Raw genomic sequence first — 15,975 nt, forward strand, 5'->3', positions numbered from 1 at the left:
TGTGGGGTGTCTTTTCTGGTGAGTTCCAGTGTCTTCCTGTCGATGATTGTCCAGCAGCCAGTTGTGATTCTGGTGTTCTCGAAAGAGGGAGTGAGAGCACGTCCTTCTACTCTGCCACCTTGAACCAATCTCCTGGATTGCCTTTTATTTTGAGTTTTACTTTCGGGACGGGTTCTTCTCTGTTTTCAACCTCTGACCCCCCGGGGCTTTTCTACAAGGGGTGAGGACACAGTCTCACCGGTTTTTTCTCCACCTTCCTTTGCTGGGTTTTCCGTGCCCCCCGGGGGCCGCGTCTGCACGTGGCTCAGTTCAGCTCTGGTCAGCGTGGCCGTGTAGCCTCACCGTGGCCCCCTCGCTGCCCGGGGGCCCCACCCTCCCCACGGAAGGAGCGTCCCCGGTTGAGGGCCCGGCACGGCGGCCGTAGCTTGGACCCTCTGCTGAGGGTGCATCTCGCCCCGAGGACGAGGCTCAGGGTCCAGCCTCCCCGGTGGGTGTTGGACGCGCCTCCGCGCTGGGCCAAGGCCGGACCCGAGGGGCGGGGGATGCTGAGGGCACCGCAGGCACAGTTAGTCCGGGGTCCAGGAAGTGCGGCTGGGCCACAGGTGGCTGTCCCCGCTCTGTGACTTTCAGTTTTGGAACACAGTGGCCACCAGTGTGTGCTTAAAGTGTTGCCGTGGTAACCGTCCCTTCCTGCAACTCCCAGCATTGCCACCACTTTGGTGACACCTTCGAGGAGACGGTGACCAGGACGAACATAACCGCAGGCTCTGAAACGCCCCATCCCTGCTCTTCTGCCGCAGCAGGAAGCCTGGAAGGTCTGACGGTGCCCCGCGGCCACCCAGCCGGGGCGTGAAGTCACGGTGAGTCGCCGGGGCCTGAGGACGGCGGGGACACACCGGCGTCACCTGCTGCCTCCTTAGAAATCACCCGCCCTGGTCTGCAGTGTGTCCTCGGCTGCGCATGGGCACGGGGAATCCTGGTGTCCTGTCCTGTTGGGCAGTGGTTACAGCAGACGGGGCAGCTGTAACATCAGACATTTGTCTCTTGTCCTGGAGGCTGGACTCTGAGACCAGGGTGCCAGCGGGTCAGGTTCTGGAGAGGCCTCTTCTGGGCCGGGTCATAGGCGGCCCCTTCTGTGTCCTCACAGGGCACAGGGCGGAGGGGAAGCTCTGTCCTGAGTCTTACAAGGACTCTGACCCCATCATGGGGCCGCACGTGTGTGACGTCATTAACCCCGATCACCTCCCAAGGCCTCACCTCCTAATCCTGTCCCACTGGGGGGTTAGGGCCTCCACATGTGGATTTGGGGGGACATGCACACTGAGTCCATCCCGTGTGGCTCATGAAGTCAGCCCCACCTTAGGGACGTTGGCCTTTGTGTCCTGTCCCTGAGGACAGGAGGAGGGGATGGGAGGAAACGGCCCTGGTGTGTCATTGGGATATGTGACAGGTCGGGGATGGCACATGGAGGGGGGGTCTCGCCCTGTTGCCCAGGCTGGGGAGTAACCTGTGGCTCTGTGTTGGGCTGGACTGTCCCCGGGGTGGGGGGCGGCTTTCCCAGCTGAGCCCGGGACCTTCCTGCCGTCTGCAGGAACCCCAGGGCATCTCAGGGGCCGGGTGAGGGCAGCACTTACCTACAGGTGCTTCTGCGTCTGCCGGGGACAGGTGTCCCTCATCCCGGGGCGTCTGGGCAGTTCCTGCAGCCGCCTGCTCTGTGGTCAGGCTGCAGACTGTCCCCTCCGTAGACCCGCCCACTTGGGCATCCCCGCACACCCGACCTTGGCCCATCCTTACACAGGGTACGAGGGAGGGCCCCGTGCGTGAGCTTCGTGTTGAGTTTGGGGACTTGTGCTGCCGACGGTGACGCGGGGAGGGGTCTCCCCGTCCCTCGGGGTGGGCATCTATCTATCCTCTGTCTCATCTGAGCTGTCACGTTGTCATGACGGCGTGGGAGCGAGGTTCGTTTTCTGATTCTTCGTCTTCGTGGAAGAGTTGACCCCAGAATCGTGGCGTCCGGAGTGTGGCGAGTGGCTGTCTCAGGCTGGGTTGTGTTTCCTCATCTGTTTCCCTCGCCAACACCCCTGCCTTCACATCGGGGGTTACTCACAAGTGTCGGCAGATTCTCTGATGAGCCCGCCTTGAATCGGGGCCAACCTGGTCTCGGTCCCGAAAGCGTGTCGGGGGAGGCGGTGCTGTTCTTCTCGCCTCGTCCACTCGTCTGGGCTCGGCGCCGTGTCTGAGCCCTGGTAGGGACGGCCTGCAGCCCCCGGGCCTCAGGCTTGCTGCTGCTGCCGCGGATTCTCCCCCCTTGGGGGTTGACCCCCTGCCCCTCGCGCGCTGCGGCGGTTTCTCAGGAAGGGCCGGGACGGAGCCCCTCTCGGAGCGTGAGCGCTGGGCGGGCGTTCCCGGCCGGCACGGGTCCTTCAAGATCCAGGGCTGCGCACGGGCCAGGTGCCCAGCTTCCCCTGGACAGCCGTCGGACGCCCTTTACCCTCCCCGTCCTGCAGGGACGTGGCGACCAGCCTCCCCATTTCTGCAGTTTCTGAGATCCTCACACTCAGGTTTCACGTTAGGTTTCCTGCAGTTTGCTCCTGGGCGGGAACAGCCTCGTTTCTTCCTCGTTGTGGAGCAGCCCGAGACGTCCAGACGATCCCCAAATTCCAGGAACCGAGCGTCCAACGTTGGCGGCCACGTCGGACTCCACACGTGCCCTTCTCTCTTGGTAATGAATCGTGAGCGTCTCCCCGGTCAGCGGGTTTCCGTCCGGTCGTCGTGTTGAAAGGCTGTGACGGCGTCCGTGGACCGGAGGTGACATGGCTGGTGCGGGTGTAGCTGGATGTAGGCAGACCCTGCCCCCAGCATCTCGGCCGTGGATCAGTGGCCTCCGTGTGTGTGTGTTGCTGTGGTTCTGTGCCCCCCTCCCCGGCCCCTTGAGTGTCTCCAGCCTCAAGGGTCCCCGTTCACCTGCACAGCATCAGCCTGTGGGTCATGCTTCCCTCGACCACACGCCTGTTTCCCGGGACCCTGTCATTATTTTGCCTCTGGGGGAGGCGAAGGTGGGGAGGCTCTTCCGGATTCTTCTCTGGATTGTCTTGAACCTGGGTCACCTGGGGAGGGGGCTCTGCCCTGCTGTCTTGGTTGACAACCTGATCCAGACACCGGCCCACTCCCCTGAAGTATGGGGGCCGGGGGAGGCCCCAGGCAGGTCTGGGGTCCAAACCCCTGCAGCTCAGCTCAGACCTGGGTCACAAGCCTGTGGGTGTGGCCACGGTGCACAGAGGTTTTCCAGCCTCTGTTGGGGATGAGGAGCCCCACACCCTTCCCCTGGAAGGAAAGGGGGTGTCAAGGCCACGATGGCTTCTCTTGGTAAAACATGCAGATACGGATCCCCAGAGCTGGGACACCGCCTCCTCCCACCCCTGCAGGTTCACCCGGACCCTGGCATATTGGGTGCCCCCAGACCGCCCACCCCTGCACATGGGAGGGCCCCCTGACCCTGCACTGGGAAGGTCTCTCAGACCCCTGCACATGGGAGGTGCCCCCTGACACCCCCGCGCGTCCTTGGACACATACGGCCTGGGCAGCGACGCCACTGAGTGCATTTGCGTCCCCTGCTACTCCACGGGCTGCTGGCTCACAGCCTGGTGCTCACGCCACCCACCGGGTGCACAGGTACGCTTAGGTCCCGCCCCTCTGCCTGAGCCCCGCCCACTTCTCTGAGCTCCGGTTCCCCCCATCAGAGCTCTGCCAAGTCCTGAGCCCCGCCCACCTCTGGCCCCGCCCCAGCAGTCCCGCCCCTCCTCTGGACCCACCCCGTCTCTAAGCCTCACCCCTCCACCTGAGCCACGCCCACTTCTCTCAGCTCTGTCCTGAGCCCCGCCCACACCTGGCCCCACCCACACTGGCCCCGCCCTCGGGCCCATGCCTGTATAAGCCCCGCCCTCTCCCTGAGCCCCGCCCCCAGGGATGGGCAGGCCTTCGCCTTCCCGGAGGCCCGAGGCCCCGGAGCCCCAGGCGAAGGACGGAAAGACAGAGGCCAGCGCGTCCCCAACCTCGGCGTCCTGCTCCTGCTCGCCCAGTTCCGCAGGATCCTGGCAGAGCGTGAGTGCCCGGCCCGCGCTGTGGTGAGGAGGGCCGGGGGGATTCCCGCGGGGCAGGGCGCTCCCCCGCCCCCGAGCCTCCGTGTCCCCGCACGGCGTCCTCGCCGCTGTGAGCGTGGGGAGGGGGCACAGGTGGGCTCCTGGGGGGTCCCCTCCCCCGTCCCCGACCCCATCCAGGTACCCTGTTGCTGCAGGCTCGCCCACTTGTGGGACTTCATCCCCGAGGGCGTGCAGGCCTTGGGGGAGGGGGACGCGGAGCCTGTCGACAACCCGTTGCCGCCCCCAAGGGGTCTGTGGGGAGGTGGGGGGGCGGGGGGTGAGAGGCGGGCGTCCTCAGAACAGGGAGCGGCCTCGGCTGGGGAAGCAGCAGCCCTGCTGTGCCACCGCGGCTGACGACTCTTGCCACTGCAGAGCTGCCCGTGGGGACGAGCTCCACCTGGACCCCCTGGCCGGCACGGAACCCAGAACCGTCTGCAGGGTCCCCAGTCCAGCAGGTGAGGCGTCCCCTGTGTTGTGGGTACTGGGGGGCAGCGAGGGAGCAGGTGGGACTCTGCAGCCGCTGGTGTCTCCCAGGTGAGACCTGAGCCCAGCTTGGGGATGGGAGGGGCCCCTGTGCAGTCAGCACCGGGGATCCAGGCCCTGGTCCCAGTGACCCAGGGCCACCGTGTGCACCATCACCTGCGGCTGGCCGGTTGTCCGGTGGCCCAGGCCCCGCTGAGCCACCCCAGGTGCTCTGATACCCCAGGTGTAGACTGGGGCTCGCTCGGGAGCCTCAGACGTGCGCCCAGGCCCGCGTGGCTCAGGCCACTGGGTCGGGGGCGCCCTGGGGTCCTGGCGTCCCTCCTGACTCTGGGCTGGGGCAGTGCTGCCGGAGCCCCGGTGAGTGTGGGCCTGGGACGGCCCTTTAGGAGCAGAGGTGCCCCCCTCCGAGGCACCTTGTGCAGACCCCGCGTGGTCAGTGCACCAGCCCGGGGGGGGCTCTGGGCGGGAGTGCGGCTGGCCTTGCCCCCGGCTGTCTTCACAGCCCCAACAGCTGTGGCAGGTGAGGGTTCCCCATCTGCCTTCTGGGCACTTGCCAAACTGTCCCTAACTGAGTGGGAACCACCCTGTGGGCGGCCGGGCTGACCTCTGGCCCCGTGTTTGTCGGTCCCGGGCCCTAACGTTTGTGCATCCGTCCACGTGTCCTGAGCACCTGTCCTGTCTGTCTGTCCGCAGGGCGGGTCTGACTGAAGGCGAGCCACACCCGCTGGAGCTCACGTTGGCAGTTCCTCCTCCATCGCCAGGTGCCCAGGGGCCAGCGTGTGCCGATGACCCAGGCCTCGGGGCCCCCAGGCTGCGGGGCGGGTGACGGCGGCCCCTGCCCAGGACAGGGCTGTGTGACCATCAACTGGGGAGCCGCCTGCCCACAGCCTCCTCAATGGCCAGTCGCCGTGCCCGGCTGGGAAGGCAGGTGCCAGAGCCGGCCCTGCTCCCGTCCGTGGGGCTCGGCCCTGTGTGGTCCCACGTGGTGTGGCTCTGCGGGGGCCGGCTCCTCCTCTCGCTGCCAGCCCTGCCGTGGGCGTGTCTTCTGTCCAGCGCCGCGGGCCCAGCTGCAGGGTGGACGGACTCATTCCCTGAGGTCTGCTCAGTGCCCAGACCTTAGACGACCTGTCTGTCCCTGGCCTGGGCAGGGGGACGCTCGTCGGCCACCTCCCCCTGGACACGCGGGGCCGCGCCCTCCCCTCAAGTCTCAGGTTGGTGCCGACTCAGCTGTGCCGGACCCGGGGGTGGCCCGAGCGGTGTGGAGGGTGGGCGTCGGGGCCTCCCTGTGGTGCCTGCAGGGAAGGCTCGCGCCCCGTCACGCACAGATCAGAAGTGACCGCGGGCGAGAGCGGCCACCCGGGCCCACCGTGGCTGGAGGGTCAGGCTGCGAGAGCCCCGGGGCCCAGGGCCTGGGACCTGCGCCCCCGGCTCCTTGCCCTGAGGGCCTCCACACCCTGCGGTCTCCCCGCAGTGACACCACCGTCTGTCCCCACGTCCCTCTGTGACCTGCGTTCGGAATCCCCGGCCGCTGTGTCCGTTTTTGTCCCAAGGTGAGCCTGGGGCTGAAAATCCTTAAATTCTTTATTTGAAAATACAAACGTGATCTCATAAAACGTTTTTAAACTGCTCTGCACAGCAAATAAAGCTCAACTTTACATATTCTGTACATTTACACAGAAACAGGAAAAAAAAGATGATTTGCTGACGTGGGCGCTCCCTCTGGGAGAAGCTGTGGCCAGGACAGTGGCCCCTGCGGGGGCGCCCGCGGGACGGAGGCGCCGGGGCTCCTGGAATGTTCCTGACGACCACACCCCGCCCCGAAGTCAGCGCACCTCCACGACCGCAGGCAGATCTCCTGGGGTGGCACCTGGGAGCCGCTCAGCCAGACGAGGTGAACCGTCGGCCAGACGACGCGAGTCTGGAAACACCTACACTTGGAAGCTGGACAGCGGGGCCGAGGTCGCCCTGACTGCCGGGGACACTGGGGCACATGTGTCCTCGCCGCCAGGCCGGGCTGGGGCTCTCGCGCATGCGGCAGCTCCTCTGGGGCGGGTGGGGCCCCCCTCAGTGACCGTCTCTGGCCAGCTTCTGTGCTGAATAAATAAGAACGTCTCTCCATACAAACGCACTTCACTTTCTGTAAAAGAGCTCCACAAGCACACCGTTCTGTTCCCGAGGCAGAGGCCGCGTTCACGCCCCACGGAGGCCACAGGTCATGAGGGCGGCAGGTCGTCATCCCCGCACTCGTACTCATACAGCTCGACGGCGCCCAGGCCGGTTGGCACCTCGAAGAAGGGCCTCTGGGCCAGCGGAGACCGCAGCGCGCCCAGCTTCTGGTCCACGGGGCTGAGCTCCGCCTCGTACCTGCAGGGAGGGGCTTGATGAGGACGCGGGCGGGCGCACCCCCCATCTGTGCTCCCCCACGGCCGGAGGCGCTGCTGGCAGCCCCGCGACGCGTGAGCGCAGGACCGCCACGCCGACGGTCTCCTTGCTGAGTCCTGCCTGCGGGGAAAACAGGCACGTCCCCCACCCAAACTCCTCCGGAGGGTGGGAGGAGGCACCCTCACTGTTGCAGGAGGCCGTGACCCCGATTCCAGGATGGTTGCCAGGAGGCCCACGTGACCCCGGTGCCAAAGCAGGGCACAGTGTCACAAGAAACTGCAAGTAATCGCCACAGCAGAATCCAAGAACAAACGAGAAGGCCCACATACCGTGACCCGGTTTGTCACGGGAAGGCAAGGCCGGTTCAACCACGAGAACCACGCCGTATCTGTATCGGCAGACGACAGGCGAGGAGCCACCTGGCCAAGGCAGCTGACAAAGTGCAGGATTCAGTGTCTCCGCGAACGGCAGTGAAGCGGAGTGTCCGCAGGCTGGGGAAGCACGTGGGCGGAAGCATCCCACAGCAGCGTCATGCTTCCCGGGCAGCGGGGGACTCCACACCTGACGTGGGATCAAGGCCAGGCCGTCTCCCGTCACCACTTTCATTCAGCATCGAGCTGGGTGGTAGAGGAACCACAAGATGAATAAACCATGTTTCTCTACATCACCAGTGAACTGCTGGGATGGAGACTTCAGCAGGACCTCTTCAATACTCAAGTACAAACCTCACAAAATACGTGTAAGGTCCATACACTGAAAACTACACAACACTGGCAGGAGAAGTCAGAGGCGTCTATAAAGAGTGCTTTGCGGGTCAGGAAGCTCGATGTCACTAAGGTGTCACTGTCCCCAGAGCGCTCGTTCCTTCCTCAGAGTCTCAGCTTAATATTGTGTAGAGACAAGCTTGTTCGTAAACGTCCACGTCAAAACAAAGGAACCAGAAGAGCCGACACCACGCTGAAGCATGCGGGGTCTCACCACGCAGAGGCCGGGTTACCTCGCAGCTGCAGGAAGCACAGCCGGGTGGACAGCCAGAGGCCAGCCTCACCGCTCACGGGACAGACGGTCCCGAGACCAACTCACAGGTGGTCACCCGGTCACGGTGCCAAGTCTCACCATGTAGAGACCCGGCTCAGCCCAGTAAACGTCCCCCAGGCGCTTCCTGGACAGTCAGGCCGACTCTACGGTTCTACCGGAGTGACCCAGACGATTCTAAGCAAGACCAGAGTCGGAGGCCTCGCTACGTGAGTCACTGCCGCACCCCGAGGCCACAGCAGGCGAGACGGCATTGCACTGGGGGCCAGACAGAGACGAGCGTCAACAGAACCGAAGCAGCTCACAGACCCACAGACACGGTCAACTGATTCTCAACAGAGATGCCGACCTGGTGGCCTTCCGTTCAACTGGACATCCACGTGCATAAAAAAGTAACCGGGACCAGACCCCATGCCCCGCAGGGGAGGTCACTCAGAGCAGATCACAGACCCAGCATAAAGTGGAAAACGCTGCAACTTCCAGAAGAGTCTCTGTGGCTTTGGATTAGGCAATCATTTCTTACACGTGACACCAAAGCCCAGCCCATAAAGACAAAATGACAAATGGCAGTTCATCAAAGTTCAGAGCGTCTCCTCCGTGATACACAAGGTTAGGAGAAGGAAAAGATACACCACAAACTGCGAGGAAATACAAGTCCTCTCTCTCCTGAAGGGCTTGTATCCAGAAGACGTAAAGAACCCCTGAGACTCGATCAGAAAGAAACAAATAACCCACGATGGGGAACAGACAGAAGACACGGCCCTTCACCAGAAAAGGACAACAAGGACAGCTAAAGCTGGGATGCAATCCTGCTGCACACGTCCGAGTGGCTACAATTTAAAAAACAAACCAACCGTAACCATGGCAGAGCCGGTGAGGATGTGGAGCGGCGGGAACTCACGCCCGACACCGGCGGGGACACAAAGTGGCGCAGCCACGTGAGAAGATGGGTGGGTGGCTCGTGGAGGTGACCCAGAACCTCCCACCCAGGTTCTGAGCCAGGAGACGAGCGCTTACAGCCCTACGAAACCAGCTCGCACGTCTCAACAGCGCAGCCGTCCACGCGTGCCCAGGCCCGAAGCAACGGACACCAGCGAGTAAACATCCATTGCCGGTGAGGACGCAGCCAGGTGTGAAGGGGCCCAACCTCCTGACGCGCCCAGGGACGCGCGGGGCTCTGAGAGGCCGCGTGCTGAGAGCAAAGGCGGGCGTGAAGGGGCTGGGGGATTCCACCTCTGTGACCTTCTGGAAAAGGCCAAACACCTGGACCAAAGACAGGCCCTGAGGGTGGGCGGGGTCTGGGGTGACAGGCGTGCTCACACTCCCGCCCACTCTGAACCCCCTCGGGGTGGGAGTCTGAGGACCCCTGGGCAGGCAGCGCCGCTGTCGGCAAGCTGAAGCCCCCTCCTCAGAGGCGGAGGGTGACCCTCAGGCCCCGGGCTCCACTGCCACCCGTGCACCACACACACGAGGAGCCGTGCCAGCCCCGGCCCTGGTGCCGAGCAGCCACGTCAGGGGAAGAGGCAGGTGGGGAGGCTCTGGGCGGGACCGGGTGGGGGTCCGAGTCCGTCAGGGACCCAGGCATGAACGCTGGACCCCAACTCTCCTCTACCGCAAGGCTGCTTTCAAGCCTGAGGACCAAGGCCCTGGGGGAGACGCGCAGTCCCCGGCCCCGGCCCCCCTCACCTGTCCACACCCGCCAGCCACGGGGCAGGAGGGGCGTCGTCGGCAGGCGCGCCCACTGAGCTACAACCACGCTCCCCGACGGGGCTGCCCTGCCGGCTCCCCCGGCCACCCTTCCGCAGGGCTGGGCTCTGCGCCCCTCAAGCCGCCTGCCGGTCCCACCCCCGAGGGCGAGGGAGCTCGGGAGATGGCACACGGGACCCCGGAGAACCCTGTGTGGAGCCGGGGCAGGGCCTGATTCAGCAGGAAGCCCTCCAGGGGCCGGGGCGGCCTGAGGCCGGGTGGTCGGGAGCAGGGTGAGCGCCCGGGGACAGGGCGGGGGGCTGCGGGCCCGGCCTCCATGGGTCCCTGTCCCCGGGGTGGGGCGGCGGCACGTGAAGCAGAGCAGGCGTCTCTTGCCTCCAGGCTCCTCGGGCTGTGACACGGGGGGAGTGTCCCCGTCCCCCGAGCTGGCCGTCCCCGCGTCCCGGGCCCCCGTCCCCCCACCCCGTGTCCCGGGCCCCCGTCCCCCCCAGCTGTCCGTCCCCACGTCCCGGGCCCCCGTCTCCACACCTGCGTCCCCGCATCCCGGGCCCCCGTTCCCCCCAGCTGGCCGTCCCCGCATCCCGGGTCCCCGTCCCCCCCAGCTGGCCATCCCCGCGTCCCGGGCCCCCGTGTCCCCGCCGCGCCCTTACTCGTCCTCCCAGGGCTCCCCCACGGCCTCCTCAGCCACCAGGATGTCGTACTCCTCGGCGGCGTACCTCTCCCAGTCGGACATCTCGGGGCCCTCGCTCTCGCTGTCCTGCGGGAAACACGCGCGTCGTGTCACCCGGGGGGGGAGGGGAGGGGGAGGGGACCCGGAGGTGCCCACGCGCCCCGCCCCCCGCGCCCCCCCAGGCGCCCCCCCACCCCCCGCTCACCCTGAACAGGGAGACCTGCTCTCTCTGCTCGTGGTCCAGGTACTTCTCGATGTTGAAGAAGGTGTCGAAGAAGACGCTGGCCAGCTTGCACCTCTTCAGGTCGTGAAGCGTGATCCTCCCTGCGGGCAGGGGCGGCACGTGAGCTCACGCAGCTCCCACGTGCGCCCAGGAGCCGCGTCCCCTCCATGCGTGCGTAACGACGCGCCTCAGGACCCGGCGCCCCCTGCCGCGAACCAGGCCACGGGTGTGGGCAGAAGCCCGAGGGAGGGGGCGGTCGGGAGACAGGGCCCGACGCAGTGAGGGCCGCGCGCGAGTCACCTGAGGGCGGGACCCGAGCTGCCCTGGACCCGCGGACACGGGGCAGGAGCCCCCAGCCAGGGCAGGAAGGCCCAGGACACCGTGGCCCCCAGTGACGACACCTGAGACCAGGGCCCAGGACACGGACGCACGACACCGACTGAGACGGGTGGGTCCGGGCAGAGCCAGCCTCTGACCCTGGAAGGTGTCCTGGGCGCCCCTGGATGGACGCACCTGGTGGGCTCCCGGCTCCCACACCCACCAAACACAGCCCGGAGGCCCCAGCACAGGGCCGGACGAGGGGGAGCCGAGGGCGGGGGGCCCTCTGAAGTGCCCACACCGGGCGTCCCGGGCTTGGGCTCCCCACGTGGGCCGTGAAGGAGCACAGGCACAGGGCCATGGGGTCGCGGGACCCCCTCCCCCGGGGGTGTCCCTGTCTCACTGGGGGATCCCGCCCCCCGGCATCACCTTCGCTCTGAGGCTTCACCAGGTCCAGCATCTGGCACAGGCAGTCCTCAAAGGGCAGGGCCTCGATGGCCATGCTGTCCAGCCGCTGGCACTGCTCCTCATAGAAGTACTCCAGCTCGTACATGGACAGCACCCCGTCCCCATCCAGGTCCATGCAGCGGAACCAGTACTCAATGCTGTGACACCGGGCCACGGTCAGCATGGCCGCCCAGCACGGACCCCAGCACCCGGGGACGCCTCCCCCAGTGCGAGCCCCGCCTGGGACAGACGCCACCACCCGGGGACGCCTCCCCCAGTGCGAGCCCCGCCTGGGACAGACGCCACCACCGGGGGACCCCTCCCCCAGTGCGAGCCCCGCCTGGGACAGACGCCACCACCGGGGGACCCCTCCCCCAGTGCGAGCCCCGCCTGGGACAGACGCCACCACCCGGGGACCCCTCCCCCAGTGCGAGCCCTGCCTGTGTCTGACCTTGCCCAGGTGGATCACGGCGGGGGGGGGGGCGCCCTCGCTCGGGGGTGACCACCAGCCCCTGCTTCTAAGTGTTCTAGCAAGTGGAGCAAAGAGCAGCTGCCAGATACTCACCTGGTCGGGGTTTTCTTGTCTTCCTCGGAGATCAAGAACCAGACAAAGTCAGCGTAGCTTATTTTTCCTTCTTTCTGCACTTTTTTCCCTCTGGATTCAGGGCCGGAACCGAGAGACAAAGACTGCGTCAGGCAGCAGCGGCCTGAGGCGGGGTCCCAGCCCACCTCCCCCGGGGCGTGGGGAACCCTGCACCCGGCCCAGTCCTGCACCCTTGCTTCCTACTCGGGACAAGGCCTGAGAGAGACCACGTGACCCGGAGGAGGGTCCCTGGGGCCCAGCTGGGGCAGGAGCAGCCGCCGTGGTCACAGCCGCCTCACAGCCTCAGGGGCAGGGGCCTGTGTCGCCCGACTCACGACCTCGTGGCAAAGGTGTGTACACGTGTCCCTAACTCACGACCTCATGTGACAATGGCGTGTCCCTTACATGTGACCTCATGTGAGTGGCATGTGTCCCCGACTCGCGACCTCGTGTAACAAAGGTGTGTACGCGTGTCCCTAACTCACGACCTCATGTGACGATGGCACGCACTCCCAGAGCATGGCCACCTCACATCAGGAGCAAATGAGTCAGACCCGGATGCGCGTGCGGAACGTCAGCCCAAACCCTGACAAGACCGGCTGGGCGGCTGGGACGCACCGCGTCACGGCTCCGGAGAAGATCCTCTCGATCATCTTGGTGGATATGGCTGCAAAAGAGGAAGCCGGCCGTGAGCCCCGCACGCTGCTCCTGGCCCAGCGCCGCAGCCGTGCAGGTGGCCGGGCGGGCTCAGGTCTGAAGGCCGAGACCCGAGCCCAGTCAGGCAGAACCCTCGGGACCGAACCTCCTGCTCCCGGCCTCCCTCAGCGCTGCCCGGCACGTTCCAGTGCAGAACCTGAGCCCAGGGCAAAGCAGAGTGAAGAGCTGGCCCAGGAGCCCCAAGAGAGAGCGGGCGGTGAAGGGCAGGACGCACACGTCCACCCTCTCGGAGGCTCTGCCTCCAAACACTCAGTTGTTGTGATCAGCACACAAATGCATCCAACCCGCCGGCAACTAAGAGGATGGAAGAGTGAAAGACACCAAATCAGTCGGCTGGGGTTCCATAATGAAACACCGCAGACGGGGCAGCTTAAACGGCACACGTTATTTCTCCCCCGGTCCCGGAGGCTGGAGTCTGAGATCCAAGGGTCAGCAGGACTGGTCCCTCCCGAGGCCTCTCTCCTGGGCGTGTAGACGGCCCTCTCCTCCCTGTGTCCTCACAGGGCTGTCCCTCTGTGTGTGTCTGGGTCCTGATCTCCTCTTCTTATAAGGACACCAGTCCTATGGGATCAGGACCCACCCTAGTGACCTCATTTTACCTTCATCTCCTCTTTAAAGACCCCATCTCCAAATAGAGTCACATCCTGAGGTCCCGGGGGTCAGGGCTTCATCGTGTAAATTTTGGGGACACTTTTCAGCCCATACCCAAGATCTATAACCACAAAAATGGGGAAATAAAGACAAAGTGTCTTTTCCCCCAAATCATCCTGCCTCAATGAAAGTCACCTCTAATGGGAAATGACCGGATGGTGTCAGAGGCTGAACAGTGTTTCTCAGAAAGACACGTCCACGTCCTGACTCCTGGTCTGTGAACGGGACCTTATATGGAAACAGGGTCTCTGCAGAAGTGATGCAGTGAAAGGGTCTGAGATGAGGTGGCCTCCTGGATGAGGGTGGCCCTACATCCAATGACAGGGTCCTTCTAAGAGACAGAAGAGGAGAGACCCAGACACAGAGGAGAAGCCACGTGAAAACAGAGGCGGAGACGGGAGGGATGCGGCCACAAGCCCAGGGACGCCTGGAGCCCCCCGGAGCTGGAAGAGGCAGGAAGGACCCTCCCCTGGAGCCTCTGGAGGGAGCGCGGCCCTGGGACACCTTGACCTCAGATGTCTGGTCCCCAGGGCTAGGGGAGGATGGATTTTAAGCCCCCGATTTGCGGTCATCCGATACAGCTGCCTCAGGAAGCCCCTCCTGGATGACAGTCCTTCATAAATGCGTTGATTTTGGACCTCTGGCCTCAGAACTGGGAGGATCATTTCCTGTTCTTTGAGGGTCCCCCCCCACCCCGCCATGACGACAGCCCCAGGGAACTGGACAGCTGACTCAGACTCACTGCCACGACCGGCAATCCGAGACCAGAACCCACTCGTCCGTGGGACATGGGACAGGTCAGCTCTGCCCCTCTGCCCGTTCCTTTCCACGACGTAAGGAGGAGCCCTGCCACCTCTCGTGCAGGACCTGGTAGGTTAGGAAGCGGCAGATGGAAGGGGAGGGACGCATCACGGCACTCACGTCCACAGCTGGGGGACTGCCCGAAGCCACCCAGTGTCCTGTGCTGGCCGCAAGACCACGGTCCCCACAGTCAGTCGTGTCTCCAGGACAGACGAGGCCACAACGCCACCAGCCCTGCCTGGTGACAAAGCCCCAACACCGGCCCCACGAGACGCCCTGACGTGAGACCTCGACGGGGTGGACACAGGGACACAGGGATGTGGGCACCAGGAGAGGGTCGTGGGGACGGGCGGGGACAGGTGACCCCTGATCTGGGGAACCACGTGCCGGCCACCACGGGTCTGCGCCTGGAGCTATTCCCGAGATCACAGAAGGAGTTGGAGTTGAGACCAGGCGTCAAATTTAGGGACGGAGTTGAGAGAGACCCACGTCTCTCTCCACACGCCAGCGTTCACAAGGCCAGTCCGAGAGATATAGCAAGCAGACAGTGCCCCAGGGAGCTCACGTCCGGGCCCCGTCGACCACAGACAAAACCCACACCCTGAGGATTCAGAAATTCGGTTGTGCGTGTGGGTACGTGAACAATCCGTTACGTGAAAACGTGCAGTCTTAAGAAAATTGTTTCTAAAACTAAGAACCCACGGCGCACTTAAATTCCGGCCCACTCTGTGTACCCTGAAAATGTGACTTCTTGTCACGGGAGATGGGAGGTGATAGTTTTCTCTCATCAAAGAAGCATTGACACTGGATTCCCCCCTGCTGCTCCCCAACTGTGAGAGGCCGGAGTGCAACCTGTCAGGACTTTCTGTGGTGAGAAGGCACGGAAGCTCACAGTCTAACCCAGAAGCCAGAAGTGAAACCTCTCAGAGAACCGCGTCTCCGCTCCGCCGTTCCCTCCCCTCAGGACGACTCCCGGGGGCCCGCCGCCGCCGTCCCACCCGCCCCGGCCCCAGTGGCCCCGAGCTGGAATTTGGCCTCAGGACGGTGCCCAGAGCCGCCCACGCAGACAGGGCACTGTCCACTCCGCAGACGGGCCACTCGAGGCCCCGACACAGAGCAGGAAGCCGCGGGAGGAGGGAGGGAGCGAGGGGAACGCTGCCGAGAGATACAGCATATGGGAACAGTTTGCTCATCTATAGGAACAGGTGCTGGGGGCTCAGGGCGGCACCCAGACTGGCCCACGCCGGGGCTCATCATGAGACCTGGCGTGAAATGACGGGTGGGGTGGCCCCCAAATACTTGAGGACAAATGGAGGAGAGGTGGGGTGGGGAGAGCGGGGGGACGGACGGACGCAGCCTGTGTGGGGCAGCCGCTACCTCTGCTCAGGACGGGGGCTCCACGCCCCCCAGAGAGCGCCTCCACCAACGGCAGGACCTGTGCGTCCCGGTCCCCGCGGGTCCCGTGCTGTGTCCCATGTCTGCCCCGACCCCCATGTGCCCTGTGCTGTGTCCCGTGTCTGCTCCATTCCCACGTGTCCTGTGTCCGCCCTGGTCCCCATGTGTCCTGTGCCGTGTCCCATGTCTGCCCCGGTCCCCACGTGTCCTGTGCCGTGTCCCGTGTCTGCCCCGGTCCCCATGTGTCCTGTGCCGTGTCCCGTGTCTGCCCCGGTCCCCATGTGTCCTGTGCCGTGTCCCGTGTCTGCCCCGGTCCCCAGGGTCCTGTGCCGTGTCCCGTGTCTGCCCCGGTCCCCAGGGTCCTGTGCCGTGTCCCGTGTCTGCCCCGGTCCCCGTGTGTCCTGTGCCATGTCCCGTGTCTGCC

General features: G+C 64.9%; 1 protein-coding gene and 1 long non-coding RNA gene across 5 annotated transcripts in view; one reads left to right on the forward strand and one right to left on the reverse strand.

The window, feature by feature from the left end:
- The first annotated feature begins 5,543 nt into the window (after nt 1–5,543).
- Nucleotides 5,544–6,729, forward strand: LOC133082141 (uncharacterized). The gene is made up of 3 exons (XR_009698914.1): nt 5,544–5,833; nt 6,094–6,172; nt 6,300–6,729. It is a non-coding gene; the product is annotated as an uncharacterized LOC133082141 (long non-coding RNA).
- The window catches only part of LOC133082140 (serine/threonine-protein phosphatase 2A regulatory subunit B'' subunit beta-like), a 67,371-nt gene continuing 57,585 nt past the window's right edge, over nt 6,190–15,975 (reverse strand). For 2 of the 4 annotated variants that reach the window (XM_061178595.1, XM_061178598.1), the window contains exons 8-13: nt 12,606–12,654; nt 11,970–12,059; nt 11,387–11,562; nt 10,622–10,740; nt 10,397–10,503; nt 6,190–6,986 (exon numbers count right to left, since the gene is read on the reverse strand). In XM_061178595.1, the coding sequence (XP_061034578.1) occupies nt 6,836–6,986; nt 10,397–10,503; nt 10,622–10,740; nt 11,387–11,562; nt 11,970–12,059; nt 12,606–12,654 (692 nt within the window). In that variant the 3' untranslated portion in view covers nt 6,190–6,835. Of the gene's footprint in view, nt 6,987–7,333; nt 7,622–10,396; nt 10,504–10,621; nt 10,741–11,386; nt 11,563–11,969; nt 12,060–12,605; nt 12,655–15,975 lie in introns of all 4 variants that reach the window. The other 2 variants (XR_009698913.1, XM_061178597.1) reach the window with 2 other exon arrangements.

The sequence above is a fragment of the Eubalaena glacialis genome, chromosome X, assembly GCF_028564815.1.
Source record: "Eubalaena glacialis isolate mEubGla1 chromosome X, mEubGla1.1.hap2.+ XY, whole genome shotgun sequence".
Lineage (NCBI taxonomy): Eukaryota > Metazoa > Chordata > Mammalia > Artiodactyla > Balaenidae > Eubalaena > Eubalaena glacialis.